We start from the raw sequence: 13,918 nt of genomic DNA, 5'->3' as shown, positions 1-13,918 counted from the left end.
CACCTACCCTACCTTTTTGAACACTTCGTAGGGACCCTGCTACCTAGCCAGAAACTTACTGTCTACCGTTGGTACCAGAACAATAACTTGATCTCCCGGGTTAAAATTCCGAACCCGAGCCTGACTATTATAAACTCTACTCTGAGCTTGCTTAGCTGCCCCCATATGTCCCCTAACCAAGGGCAACACTGTTTCCATCCGTTCCTGCAACTGAGTGACATACTCAACTACACTTTTGTGTGGAGTGGGCTGTTGTTCCCATGCCTCTTTAGCTAGGTCTAACAGACCACGTGGATGTCTGCCGTATAGCAGTTCAAAGGGCGAGAACCCAGTAGAAGCCTGGGGCACTTCTCGCACTGCGAACATGAGATAGGGCAGCAAAAGATCCCAATTTTTCCCATCTCTAGACACCACCTGCTTTTAACATATTTTTTAATGTTTGGTTAAACCTTTCTACCAGGCCGGCCGTCTGCGGGTGGTACACGGAGGTCCGTAGTGGTTTTACCTGCAGTAACTTACTGAGCTCTTTCATTACCTTTGACATAGACGGGGTGACCTGGTCAGTCAACACCTCTTTAAGTAAGTCCACTTGGGAAAACATCTCCATTAGCTTCTTAGCTATGAGTTTGGCCAAGGTATGTCGCAGAGGTATCGCCTCGGGATACCGAGTAGCATAGTCCAGGACTACCAAGATGTGTTGGTGCCCCCTAGCGGATTTCGGCAACGGGCCTACAAGAGCCATAGCGATCCATTCAAACGGGACCTCGATAATCGGGAGGGGGACCAGGGGACTACGGTAATGTGGATGGGCGCAAGTTATTTGGCATGTTGGATAGGATTCACAATACCTTTCAACCTTCTTATACACGTTGGGCCAGTAAAAACGCTGCAAAATTTGGTCCTGTATCTTCTGCAGGCCCAGGTGCCTCCTAGAACATGTTGGTGGGCTAACTCTAACACAAGCCTCCGAAATGCATTTATAACCACCTTCATTTTGGCGACACTGCTTTGCCTTGACTCTTTGGAGAAAACACTCCCGCTGTACTGTCAGTCACTTGTCGGCAGGACCCTAGCAACCACTCCAACAAGTTATCCCAGGCTCCGTTCTTCGCAAACAGCGTGCTGCAACTCAATCGCTGACTTTACTGCGTTGCCCGTGTCATTCACCAAATGTGATGACTCGCTCTTGCAGATAGGTGTGGTTGCAGTATAGAGGCAAGGAAACAGTACTTTTCAAATCAAAATTCAGTGTTTTATTCACACTTGGCAAACAGTCTTTAAATGCAGAACAAAGGAAAACGTCACAAAAGTCCACCTGTATTCCTTAGGTGTTTGTTCACGCCTGAGTCCATGCCATACGGCATCAAGCAAGTTTTTTCCAGGCCTCCAGGCAGGCTGCTGACCATCTTCCAACCTCTTAGGGAAGGACTCCACTCTCAGCTCTCTCTGGCAGTGTGAGCTCCAACTAGCAAATCCCCCTCAGCTGGTGAAGCAGGTTGCCTGTAAAGCCACCAAAAGGCGGCCTGGATTGTGGGGAATGGCCCCCACCCTACACTTGGCCATTCCCAGTAAAAGCGGTCCCAGATAGGCCTTCCAGCCATACTACAGCCACAGTGTCAGTCTGCATTGCAGCACAGACACTGAATAAATACCGGCTCTTACTTCACCAAGGCCAGGAACCTTGGTGACACATACCGACCATCAACCACCATGCCTTTCACCTTCTCACAATAGATAGATATGAGATAGATAGATAGATAGATATATCTATCCATTTTTTTTGGGGGGGGGGGGGGGGTTGGGGTGGAGATAGGACCTATGGCTCCTAGTCTGATGTTGGTGTATCCTCTGCTGAAAACAGGTCTAATATAACATGGTCACATGATGATGCTTCCTCTGGCGTCATGTCATCTAGTTGATCCTCAAGTGCTCGATCTAGTAGAGGCACTTTCAATGGATCAACTGTCAGGACGCTCTCGGCTTCGATCATGCTGCTCTTGGATGTTGTCATAGTAAGAACCTAAGAAATGAAAGAAGAGCCGGACATATTGTAACCATTCATATTCACTGACATATAAAGGCCCCAGACACAACAAAGCTGCTACATGTGAACAAGACCTTGTAAATCTGGATTTCATATACTGACCTTGAAGTCCCAATACAGCATTATTTGGCTGATACATGAGCAGACCAATACAACCCACTCCAAGATGGTCAGCGTTATTCTGGAAGACTGAAAATAAAACAGAAATATACATTTGACTTTGTCCATTTTGGTCTTCCCCTTTATTCACCAAGCAGTGGTGGGAATTACTGGGATTGGGATCCCATAACCATGTGAAGAAGTTGGCCCTATGTGGTAGAATATACATACCTGTGTGCAATACTCGCTGGTGCAGGTGTACATTGCTGTCATTTTACAGGATAACCCTGAAAGGAGGACGTCTATAGGAAAATAACCTCAACCCTGCAGAATGGGGTCATATTTTAGTAGAAAAACACAATTTCACGGTGGACGAGAGAAGTGACAAGATAACCCAGCTCCACCACCATCAATGGCAAAGGACAGAACCTAAAGAGTCATTATGGTGTCTGAAAGGATTTACTGGAGTTTCCTTTAATCCCATAACATAACAGTGAATTGTAAAGGATACGGATAATGTTAGCCAGCAAGATGGTAACTGACAGCACCGTGGTGGTAAGGCGTCTACATCTACGGTCCCTGGAGCCCGGGTACAGCTGAGATGCCAATGATATGCCTCCGTAGATGACCATGCTAGATAAAACTGCCAGGCAGCTATCATTAAGCATTGCTGAATCCTAGAGGAAAACAAAGAAAATATGACATTTCACAATATACATATCCTGTCCTAGATGACCTATCATCAGACAACACATAGAGCTCCATATCATTATACACCATTAGCAGATATATGATTGTCCTGGATACTTAATATCTGCCAATGGTAAGTATCCAGGATAATCCTACATCTGCCAATGGTGTTATTATATTATCTGTATTCTTATACTGGGCCTTATGTATCATTGTGAGGGGGTGTGAGCTCAGGCCCATTCTGTCCCAAGACCTACAGATCAGCAGGTTATCTGACAATACATGGCCCCAGCTGTGCTGCTCTTCTCCTGGGTAAGGGGGCTTCATAGGTGACCAGCTAAGGGGCCCTAACACCACAGAATCTGTATAAACAAACCTGTATCAATGGGGTAATGATGTTGCCAACACACGTAATCCATCCGAATGCCAACATCCACGTTTGGCAGGTGACTCCACAAAGGATTTTCTTCAGGGCCTGGATCTCCATGGATTTGTAGATTATAAACAAAATCCCGGCCTCTGAAATCCATATACAGAACAGTCTATAGATGGTATATATACCACACAAAGCATATACATGTCTGAAGATATTAACAATTAGAAAATATACAGGAGATATAATTCAGTAACACATAGTGGATCTGCCAAAAGTTGTCTGAGAACATGTGCTGAAGCTGTCATGGCGGCCATGTTAGTAGTTACTCAAGCTGTGACGCAGCTATAAAGGTGGTAAGGGTCACAGTTACCCCCCCCCCCCTGCCACTACACTATATGCTGCGGCCTGTGGCTGCATAGATGGGTCACACAGACCAATCAGTACAGTACTACGTTTAGGGGCGGACTGACGGGAGGCTCACCCACACTAACCTACCTAAGCTTATAGTGCGGACGACCCTCTTTTTAACGTTGCTTCTCTTACCCCATTACGTGCAGCTGTTCAGAAGATACGAGCAGACTGTCTACATACTATTCCTGAGAATCTAGCAATAAGGAGCATTCCCAATGGGCTTTTAGCGACAATAACAAGTCTTCACTTCGGCTGTTGGCCCTGCCCCTTTATTATTCACTGCTAGTTGGGTCCGCCCCTTCATTACTATTCACAGCTCCTCAGCCCCGCCCCCTTCATTATACCATCCCTGTACACTTCTCCCCCTCAGCACCCTCCCCGACACCCTCCCACCAACCAATGTGTACACAGAGCTAGTACCCCAAGACCAGGCCAAAACTTTCCCATGCTCATGAATGGCTAAAATGTGTCAGTACTAAGTAAATCATGTGCCTTTCAGGAGCCTGGGAAAGCTTTGTGTGATAGTCAGACCCTGTAATCATTACAGGCTTCTGAATGGCACATGATTGGCTTAGTACTGACACATTTCTGGCCATTCAGGTGCCTAAGAAAGCTGTATGACAAACCCTGTAATTACTTATGCTACTGTAATCATTACAGGACCATGAGTCATTACAGGGTCTGTCACACACAGCTTCCCCATGCTCCTGAATGTCACATCTGCTTAGTACAGCGACCACATGCCCGCCACTGCAGGGATAAATATATGACATCTGAAGTTTGCCTGTGCATAAAGCAATCCAACTACAAGCAGATATGCCATTCAGGAGCATGGAAAAGTTAGGTGACAATATCTGACCTAGCTTTTCTATGCTCCTGAATGGCATTTCTGCTTGATAGTTGATGGGCGTGGTCAGGTGGGCCCAGGCTAAACTTTTGCACCCATGACACTTTAGCTACACCTTTGTATTCAGGATGGCACTAATAATAATTCCTATAGATACATGTAGTGCACTTACCTAGCAGAGAAGACACGGTGGAAACCACAGTCAGCACGGTGGATTCTGGGTATTGTGCTCCAGTGTCACTGAGGAGAAATAGATTCCATATATAACATTAGCAGGGCCGGTCACTAGTAACAAGGGCCCGTCACTAGTAACAAGGGCCGGTCACTAGTAACAAGGGTCGGTCACCAGTAACAAGGGCCGGTCACTAGTAACAAGGGCCCGTCACTAGTAAGAAGGGCCGGTCACTAGTAACAAGGGTCGGTCACCAGTAACAAGGGCCGGTCACTAGTAACAAGGGCTGGTCACTAGTAAGAAGGGCCCGTCACTAGTAACAAGGGCCGGTCACTAGTAACAAGGGTCGGTCACCAGTAACAAGGGCCGGTCACTAGTAACAAGGGCCGGTCACCAGTAACAAGGGCCGGTCACTAGTAACAAGGGCTGGTCACTAGTAACAAGGGCCGGTCACTAGTAACAAGGGCCGGTCACCAGTAACAAGGGTCGGTCACCAGTAACAAGGGTCGGTCACTAGTAACAAGGGACGGTCACTAGTAAGAAGGGCCGGTCACTAGTAACAAGGATCGGTCACTAGTAACAAGGGCCGGTCACTAGTAACAAGGGCCGGTCACTAGTAACAAGGGCCGGTCCCTAGTAACAAGGGCCGGTCACTAGTAACAAGGGCCGGTCACTAGTAACAAGGGCCGGTCACTAGTAACAAGGGCCGGTCACTAGTAACAAGGGCCGGTCACTAGTAACAAGGGTCGGTCACTAGTAACAATAACAAGAAACATCTATTTTTTTCTTAAAGCGCATGGTGTATTGTAGGATTCCCACCAATGTCCCTATAGAGTCTCCTACCTGATGCTGATGATCCCTGTTTGGTAATGGCCTTGTACGATGGTCATGGTGAAGGTGGTAAGGACACCCACGAAGGTCCATAATGCCCAAAACAATGGCAGGATAGCCAGGGTTGGGCTCGTCATATTTGAAGAAGAAATATATTTCACTCTCAGGAAAACTGAGCGCTTTCAATCTGAACTAACAGAAAGTGAAGGGTTTGCCTGTATCCTGCAGTGGTATAACCGACCACCATCTGTGATGTCATCACATTCTATACCTGATGATGTCACGTCCTTGGTTGCTGATGTATTAGAAGTATTACAATTATCCATACAGCAAATCTGTATTATATATGGAAATATCACAAATAACCCCTAATATAAAGTTATTATCAAAACTACCTACAAGAAGAATTCTTGTGATCCTAAGGGCTGCAGAGGAGATGTGTTCTCTACTACTGCCCACTGCCAACAGGAGACGTCTGTGCCCACAATGTGCCCTCTATGAGAGCTCCGGCGTCTCTACAACCCCTCACAAAAACCAACTTACAGGACCTCACCAGCTTTTATACTTTGTAGGAATTACAAATCTTATACTTATTACCAGGGGTCAAGTCCTGAGAAAAAAGTGTGGGAACTCACCCTCAGTTTCCACTTAAAGGGGTACTAGACATCTTATACCCTATCCAAAGGATGTCTGACCCCCACGTTCTCCCTGCTGCTCACGGCGTTCGTTTAGAGCGTTGGATGCAGCGCCAGAGGCTCATGACGTTACGGTCACGGCCCCTCAATGCAAGTCTATGGGAGGGGGCATGACGGCTGTCATGCCCCCTCCCATAGACTTGCATTGAGGGGGCATTACTGTGACGTCACAAGCCTCTTCCCTGCATCACCAGCGAAATTTGGGGTGCCGCAGCCGAGATCGCAGGGGTCCCCAGCAGTGGGACCCCTGCGATCAGACATCTTATCCCCTATCCTTATAATGTATTGAGAAATATTTAAAAAAAATATATGTGGGGTGGAGTGAAATAAAGGTAGAATACCGCCATTGTGTAGGTTCATTTTAAAAGAAATTTAAAAAAAAAGGATGTATCTGTACTCTTTGGGGGGAGATTTATCAAAACCTGTGTAGAGGAAAAGTTGCTGAGTTGCCCATAGTAACCAATCAGATCGCTTCTTTCATTTTTAACAAGGCCTCTGCAAAATGAAAGACACAATCTGATTGGTTGCTATGGGCAACTGCACCACTCTTCCTCTACACAGGTTTTGATAAATCTTCTCATTGGTGTCTATACAAAATATGATCAGTGAAGGGTTAGTGAAAATAATTAAGAGTTAATGATTAAATATAATGATATAAAAGATTACAATATACCAGTTTGTAAACACTTGGAGGCAATGAGCGGTGGCTGTGTGGAAAGTAATTCAGGGCCCTTGTGGTTTCCAATGACAACAGCACCATTTGGTGTAAAATCGGGCGCTGGATAACAGGGTTATATACAGCCAAACGTGTACAGTCAGTAAACATTGATGGGGTAGTTAAGGATTTGGGCAATGTTCTGCAGAGAAACCTTGGGCCCAGACATGTATGTGTTAGGGTGGTTTCACACCACGTTTTGTACTTACGGTTCCCGTATACGGCTGGGAGGAGGGGTTGGCGGGGCTTAATCGCGGCGCCCGCACTCAGCCGTATAGGGGAACCGTATTTAATGCGTGTCTATGAGCCGACCGGAGTGAAATGCAGCCTCCGGTTGGCTGCGTTTTCGGCCGTATGCGGTTTCCCGACCGCAGGCAAAAACGTTCACTCCGGTCGGCTCATAGACATGCATTAAATACGGTTCCCCTATACGGCTGAGTGCAGGCTCCGCGATTAAGCCCCGCCCCCCCTCCTCCCAGTCGTATACGGCAACCGTAAGTACAAAACGTGGTGTGAAACCACCCTTACCGTGACACTTACCATTAGGGCTGGGCGGTATGGCCAAATATGTGTATCACGGTATTTTTGTAACTTATGGCGGTTCCACGGTATATGACTGTATTCCCCCCCCCCCCCCCCCCCCAAATTAATTATTAGCCCAGCGCTGCGCTGTCCCTATCGGGGTAAATGCTCACCTCACCCGCAAGCATTGCCCTCCTTTTGTCTTGTCCACAGTGCTCTCTGCTGACACCTCTGTCCGTGTCAAGAACTGTGCAGAGCATGAGAAAATCCCCATAGCAAACCTATGCTGCTCTGGACAGTTCCTGACACGGAAAAAAAAGAAATTAAAAAAGAATAGAATTTCCTCTGTAGAATACAGCTGCTAATAAATACTGGAAGGATTAAGATTTTTAAATAGAAGTAATTTACAAATCTGTTTAACTTTCTGACACCAGTTCATTTAAAAAAAGTTTTCCACCAGAGTACCCCTTTAAAGTGTATCTGTCGTCAACAAAAACTTTTTATATAATGCAGATAATATTATTATATGTATATTTGTAATATACTTTGATTTAAAAAAATGTGTATATTTTTTGGTGACAAAATTATGTCTCTGCAGCCATAGCATGTGAGTCTCTGTGAGGAGTCCAAATACAGGAAGTGAGGACAGGACAAGCAGGGCTCTGTGCAGGCTCCTGGCTTGTCAATCATCCTGATGTATGACCCATAGCATGACACAGAACCTCACTGCACAGAGCCCCGCTTGTCTTCAGTGTACAGAGCCCTGCTTGTCCTCAGTGTACAGAGCCCCGCTTGTCCTCAGTGTACAGAGCCCCGCTTGTCCTCAGTGTACAGAGCCCCGCTTGTCCTCAGTGTACAGAGCCCCGCTTGTCCTCAGTGTACAGAGCCCCGCTTGTCCTCAGTGTACAGAGCCCTGCTTGTCCTCAGTGTACAGAGCCCCGCTTGTCCTCAGTGTACAGAGCCCCGCTTGTCCTCAGTGTACAGAGCCCCACTTGTCCTCAGTGTACAGATCTCTGCTTGTCCTCATTGTACAGAGCCCTGCTTGTCCTCAGTGTACAGAGCCCTGCTTGTCCTCAGTCTACAGAGCCCTGCTTGTCTTCAGTGTACAGATCCCTGCTTGTCCTCAGTGTACAGAGCCCTGCTTGTCCTCAGTGTACAGAGCCCTGCTTGTCCTCAGTCTACAGAGCCCTGCTTGTCCTCAGTGTACAGAGCCCTGCTTGTCCTCAGTGTACAGAGCCCCGCTTGTCCTCAGTGTACAGAGCCCCGCTTGTCCTCAGTTTACAGAGCCCCGCTTGTCCTCAGTGTACAGATCCCTGCTTGTCCTCAGTGTACAGAGCCCTGCTTGTCCTCAGTGTACAGAGCCCTGCTTGTCCTCAGTCTACAGAGCCCTGCTTGTCCTCAGTCTACAGAGCCCTGCTTGTCCTTAGTGTACAGAGCCCTGCTTGTCCTCAGTGTACAGAGCCCTGCTTGTCCTCAGTGCACAGAGCCCGCTTGTCCTCAGTGTACAGATCCCTGCTTGTCCTCAGTGTACAGAGCCCTGCTTGTCCTCAGTGTATAGAGCCCTGCTTGTCCTCAGTGTACAGAGCCCTGCTTGTCCTCAGTGTACAGAGCCCTGCTTGTCCTTGGTGTACAGAGCCCTGCTTGTCCTCGGTGTACAGACCCCTGCTTGTCCTTGGTGTACAGAGCCCTGCTTGTCCTTGGTGTACAGAGCCCTGCTTGTCCTCAGTGCACAGAGCCCGCTTGTCCTCAGTGTAGAGAGCCCGGCTTGTCCTCAGTGTACAGAGCCCTTGAACCAGTTCTGCAGATAACACCACAAAGTGCCCAGATAATCAGTGTCCTCTATCCCTCGGCCATTTATTGTGGTGGCCATTCTTATATTGCATGGTCGGGACTGGTGCTTCATAGTCACAAGTTATTTGGCAACCCCATCACTCGACTTGGCAAAACTACAACTCCCAGCATGCCTGGACAGCCATGGCTGTCCAGGCATGCTGGGAGTTGTAGTTTTGCAACAGCTGGAGGCACCCTGGTTGGGTAGTACGATTACCCATGAAAACAGTGATATTGCCCTCGCCATCTCCAACTTTGCCAATAAAGGGTAAAAAATATGAAGGCATTCGCCTGCTATGGACTACAGTGTTATCTGCACCTTCATTAATATTCATAACCTCAATCTTTATGTAATCTGTGGACACTAGGTATTTACATGTCATTTTCCATTGAGAGAACCTAAGTAGCATTGTGCTTCAGTATGGGCCTAATGTGTGCTCGAGCAAGCCAAGTGTGCACAGATGTCCTCAAGCTGTTTGCCATCTTTACATGGGCACGTGGTCATGGACATTGGTTATCGCTGTGTGTATTTACTTTACAAAACATCCAGACCGGCCCATAGCTGTATCTCCATAGTGAATGTGCAGACGTGACAGTGATCACAGCGCCGACAGCTGCTCTGTGTTCCCTCGGTGTACCAAAGCCACAATGGTGGACAGGAGGAAATGGACGGGTCTGGGTGTTAATGCTTGGACACACTCATATCTTACAGTAATCTGCACGTCGCCTGGCTAAAAGCCCATATCACCTACAAAAAAAATCACCTTTGTTCTAAAAGATATATTTGTTCTCGCCATACAAGACTCTGATCCTTGACTGGCCCTACATGGTGAGACTTTGAGGTGCAGTAAGAAGGCTTGGTCCATAAAGAGTTACCACCTCAGCTACATCCTATTCTATGTGTGAGGTGTTCAATCATAAAGCAAGAGGTCCTTCCATCCATGAATAACATCATTCATAAGCTTGAAAAAAGACGTTAAGCCTATATCCCTATTGTGTCTCCCTATTGTGTTTCTACTGTGTTGATCCAGAAAAAGGCAAAAAAAAAAAAAAACCTTATGACACTGATGTTAATTGCCCCAATTCAGGGAAAAACTAAATCAGGGAAAGACTCCACCTATCAGACTAAATCCCCGGATAAACGTTCTGTCCCTATAAATCTAGTATCCATAACCTATAATGTTATTACTCTCCAGAAATGCATCCAGGCCCCTCCTGATCTCGTTTATTCAGGTCGCCCATGAGCAGTCTCACTGCTCTTACAGTAAAGAACCCCTGTCTGTGCTGGTGTAGAAACTTGTGGGGGAGATTTATCAAAACCTGTCCAGAGGAAAAATTGTTGAGTTGCCCATAGCAACCAATCAGATCGCTTCTTTCATTTTGCAGAGGCCTTGTTAAAAATTAAATAAGCGATCTGATTGGTTGCTATGGACAGGTTTTGATAAATCTCCCCCTCTTTCCTCTAGATGTAGGGGATGCCCCTTTGTTAGGCTGCATTCACACCTCGTTTTTTACATACGGGTGCCGGATCCGGCTGGGGGAGGGGCAAACCGGGCGCTCTCGTGACTTGTGACTGCCGGATCAGCCCGTGACTCCATTTACTTTAATGAGCCGACCGGAGTCAAACAGTGACTCCGGTTGGCTCAGTTTTGACCCGTATGCGGTTTTGGACCGGGCCTAAAACCGTAGTATACTACGGTTTTAGGTCCGGTCAGGAAGCCACATACGGGTCAAAACTGAGCCGACCGGAGTCACCATTTGACTCCGGTCGGCTCATTAAAGTAAATGGAGTCACGGGCTGATCCGGCTGGGGTACGGGAGCACCCGGTTTGCCTCCCCCGCAGCCGGATCCAGCACCCGTATGTAAAAAACGAGGTGTGAATGCAGCCTTATAGATACAGTCCTGGGTATAAATAGACATGGGAGAGATCTCTGTACTGCCCTCTGATATATTTATTCATAAATGGGAGACAGGGTGAAGCTTAAAGGGCTTGTCCATAGTAAATGGTGGGTTTTCATCTGACATTGCACATATGTTTGACCTTTGAAAATGTATGTTTCTGTTAAGGCTCTAGCTTTTTCTTGACTGTAATGTTCTTTTCTTCCGACAGTGAACATCTTAACGGCTTTCGCCCTCTCAAAACTGGCCTCTAGGAGCAAGAAATCCTCCTACTTCTACCTCCTGGCCCTCACCACTTCTGACATTTTGACTCAAATTTTTATCATCTTTGTAGGCTTCATTCTTCAGACTACCATCCTTCATCGCAAGGTGCCCAATGCTTTCATCCATTTGGTCAGTGTCCTTGAGTTCTCCTCTAACCATGCCTCCATCTGGATCACCGTCATCTTGACCATGGACCGATACGTAGCCTTGTGTCTTCCCTTACAATATCGCTCTCTCTCCTATCCAGAACGTACACGTAGGGTTATTGTAAGTGTCTTTCTAGCATCATTTGTGACCGGCATCCCTTTCTACTGGTGGAGTGATGTTTGGAGGGATCCCAGAACACCCGGTTTGCTAGATCGTGTCCTTAAATGGGTCCATTGCTTCATTATTTACTTCATTCCTTGTACGTTTTTTTTTCTCATCAACTCCATCATCATCCTCAGGCTTAGAAAGAAATCAGAGACCAAGAGGTACAAGCTTAGAATAGGCAAGACTACTGCCATACTCATAGGCATCACAACTGTATTTGCTGTGCTATGGGCTCCCCGGACCATTGTCATAATCATTCATATGTATGTATCCTCTGTCCACAATGATTGGAGGGTCCACTTGGCCATGGACATTGGAAATATGTTGGCTTTACTCAACACCGCCGTCAATTTCTTCCTGTACTGCTTCGTGAGTAAGAGATTCCGGGATACAGTGAGGGAGATTATTGGAGTGCAAAGGCCTTGTCACACAACTGTGGGGAAGAAAAACCTAAGTGACAACTTTTCCGACTCTTTGAAGCCCATGGAGGTTCCTCAGGCAACAACGATATGAGTCAAGTGATGCTACTACGTATGAATAGCTTGTTTTCCACATACCACTTGCTCGTGATCAACGCATGTCAACCAAAATCTGAAAACTTGCATGAGAGAAAGAGCATTAAAGGGGTACTCCTCCCCTAGACATTTTATCCCCTATCCAAATGATAGGGGATAAGATGTCAGATCGCCGTGGTCCTGCTGCTGGGGAGCCCCGGGATCGCCGCTGCGGTACCGCGCTATCATTACTGCACAGAGCGCCGAAGCATCGTTACGTCACGGCTCCACCCCTCGTGACGTCATGGCACGCCCCCCTCAATACCTGTCTATGGGAGGGGGCTTGATGGTCGCCAAGCCCCCTGCCATAGGCTTGCATTAAGGGGACGGGCTGTGATGTCACAAGGGGCGAAGCCATGATGTCACGCTGCTCCGTCCCCTGTATCGCCCGTCATTTCGCACAGAGCGAACTCGCTCTGTGCAGCAATTTTAGCGCAGTGCCACAGCGGCGATCCCTGGGCTCCACAGCAGTGGGACCGCGGCGATCTGACATCTTATCCCCTATCCTTTGGATAGGGGATACGATGTCTGGGGGCGGAGTATCTCTTTAAAGGGGTACTCCTTGCTCCAGCGTTCTGAACATTTTGTACAGAACTCTCGGAGCCGGAGGCAGTAATCGTGATGTCACGTCCACGCCCCCTCATGCTGTCACGTCACGCCCCCTCCATTCATATCTATGGGAGGGGGCGTGTATGTCAACACGCCCCCTCCCATAGACATGAATGGAGGGGACGTGGCAGTGACGTCACGACCACTGCCGCAGGAAACCGGCATTCGTTTAAAACACCACGTGCTACGGGAGATAACGGAGGTTCACAGTGGTGGGACCCTCGCGATCAGACATCTTATCCCCTATCCTTTGGCTAGTAGCGGACTACCCCTTTAAGACCATCACTATATATCAGTGTAGGATCTCGAATGTATCCTGGTCGCCACATATGTGCTTGGTATCGAAAGAAGGAAACAGGAGAGCTTACCGCAAATAGATTATGTAAATGTAAGAACAAATAAAGGAAGTTATGAGATACCTGCGAAATGTCTTGAGGGTATGATGAGGGTCTAAAGAGCGGAAGACAATTGCTACCATGCATGGCCTACCCCAAAAATAATAAATGAGGATCAGTGGTGAAATCACTGATCGGAGTGGCTCTCCTTTGTATAGCTATAAGACCATCCCTCTTTCCTCCACCTTCCTGAAAAATGTCATTCATTGTTGAAAATGTAGTCTAGTTCCTAAAGATCTAATTTTAATTGCCCCAGGGCCTCCTCCATGCTCAGTTCGCTAAGTAAGCCACCTAATAGAATAAAATTTTAGTTACATGGTTACTGTATGTCAGTATGTGGGCACTGCATGGTGGTATTATGTTTGCTTAGTGTTATAAGGCTGATTTACACATTTACTTTTTATGGGGGTAATTTATCAAGGTCCAAACGGTACAGGGTGTGCTGCATTTATGATGCGACTTTTACCGGTGTATATGGCTTTTTGCGCCTGTGAATCCATTGGCCGCGACATCGCGGTACTCCGGCCCCTGTATCGCCCTTCATCAGCGGGGCCAGATTAAGGCTGCCTGGAAGACGGAGCACTTCAATATGTTGCCCCCCCCCCCGACAGTTCCCCCACATTAGGTGAAGTACAGTTTGCCCACATTAGGT

At 47.3% G+C, this 13,918-nt stretch overlaps 2 protein-coding genes across 3 annotated transcripts; one reads left to right on the top strand and one right to left on the bottom strand.

Moving 5' to 3' along the window:
* Positions 1 to 1,106: 1,106 nt before the first annotated feature.
* Positions 1,107 to 6,159, bottom strand: LOC130366885 (DNA damage-regulated autophagy modulator protein 2-like). Its single transcript, XM_056569247.1, has 7 exons — positions 5,483 to 6,159; positions 4,640 to 4,707; positions 3,210 to 3,352; positions 2,655 to 2,820; positions 2,375 to 2,430; positions 2,147 to 2,233; positions 1,107 to 2,020 (listed from the first exon to the last, which is right to left on the bottom strand). Exons 1-7 carry the CDS (start codon positions 5,605 to 5,607, stop codon positions 1,826 to 1,828), a joined length of 840 nt encoding a protein of 279 aa, XP_056425222.1. The 5' UTR covers positions 5,608 to 6,159; the 3' UTR covers positions 1,107 to 1,825.
* Positions 6,160 to 6,679: 520 nt separating this feature from the next.
* LOC130366884 (probable G-protein coupled receptor 142) lies at positions 6,680 to 12,341 on the top strand. 2 transcript variants are annotated; one of them, XR_008891979.1, is made up of 2 exons: positions 6,680 to 6,777; positions 11,344 to 11,482. XR_008891979.1 is itself a non-coding variant. In XM_056569245.1 (2 exons), coding segments are annotated over exons 1-2 (879 nt in total). In that variant the 5' UTR covers positions 6,811 to 6,978; the 3' UTR covers positions 12,222 to 12,341. The 2 variants fall into 2 exon arrangements, 1 of the variants encoding a protein (XP_056425220.1); XM_056569245.1 differs by lacking the exon at positions 6,680 to 6,777 and adding an exon at positions 6,811 to 6,979 and having other exon boundaries at positions 11,344 to 12,341.
* The last annotated feature ends 1,577 nt before the right edge of the window (positions 12,342 to 13,918 follow it).

Source organism: Hyla sarda, chromosome 4 (genome assembly GCF_029499605.1).
Source record: "Hyla sarda isolate aHylSar1 chromosome 4, aHylSar1.hap1, whole genome shotgun sequence".
Taxonomy (NCBI): domain Eukaryota; kingdom Metazoa; phylum Chordata; class Amphibia; order Anura; family Hylidae; genus Hyla; species Hyla sarda.
Note: the sequence above shows the minus strand (reverse complement) of the source record. Positions and strands in the feature narration are given on the sequence as shown.

Coding starts and splice junctions, on each gene's coding strand:
- LOC130366885 (XM_056569247.1), bottom strand. CDS start 5,607: ATGACGAGCCCAACCCTGGCTATCCTGCCATTGTTTTGGGCATTATGG. Junction 4,708..5,482: donor ACAGGGATCATCAGCATCAG/GTAGGAGACTCT, acceptor ATTTCTCCTCAG/TGACACTGGAGCACAATACC. Junction 3,353..4,639: donor CACCGTGTCTTCTCTGCTAG/GTAAGTGCACTA, acceptor TATGGATTTCAG/AGGCCGGGATTTTGTTTATA.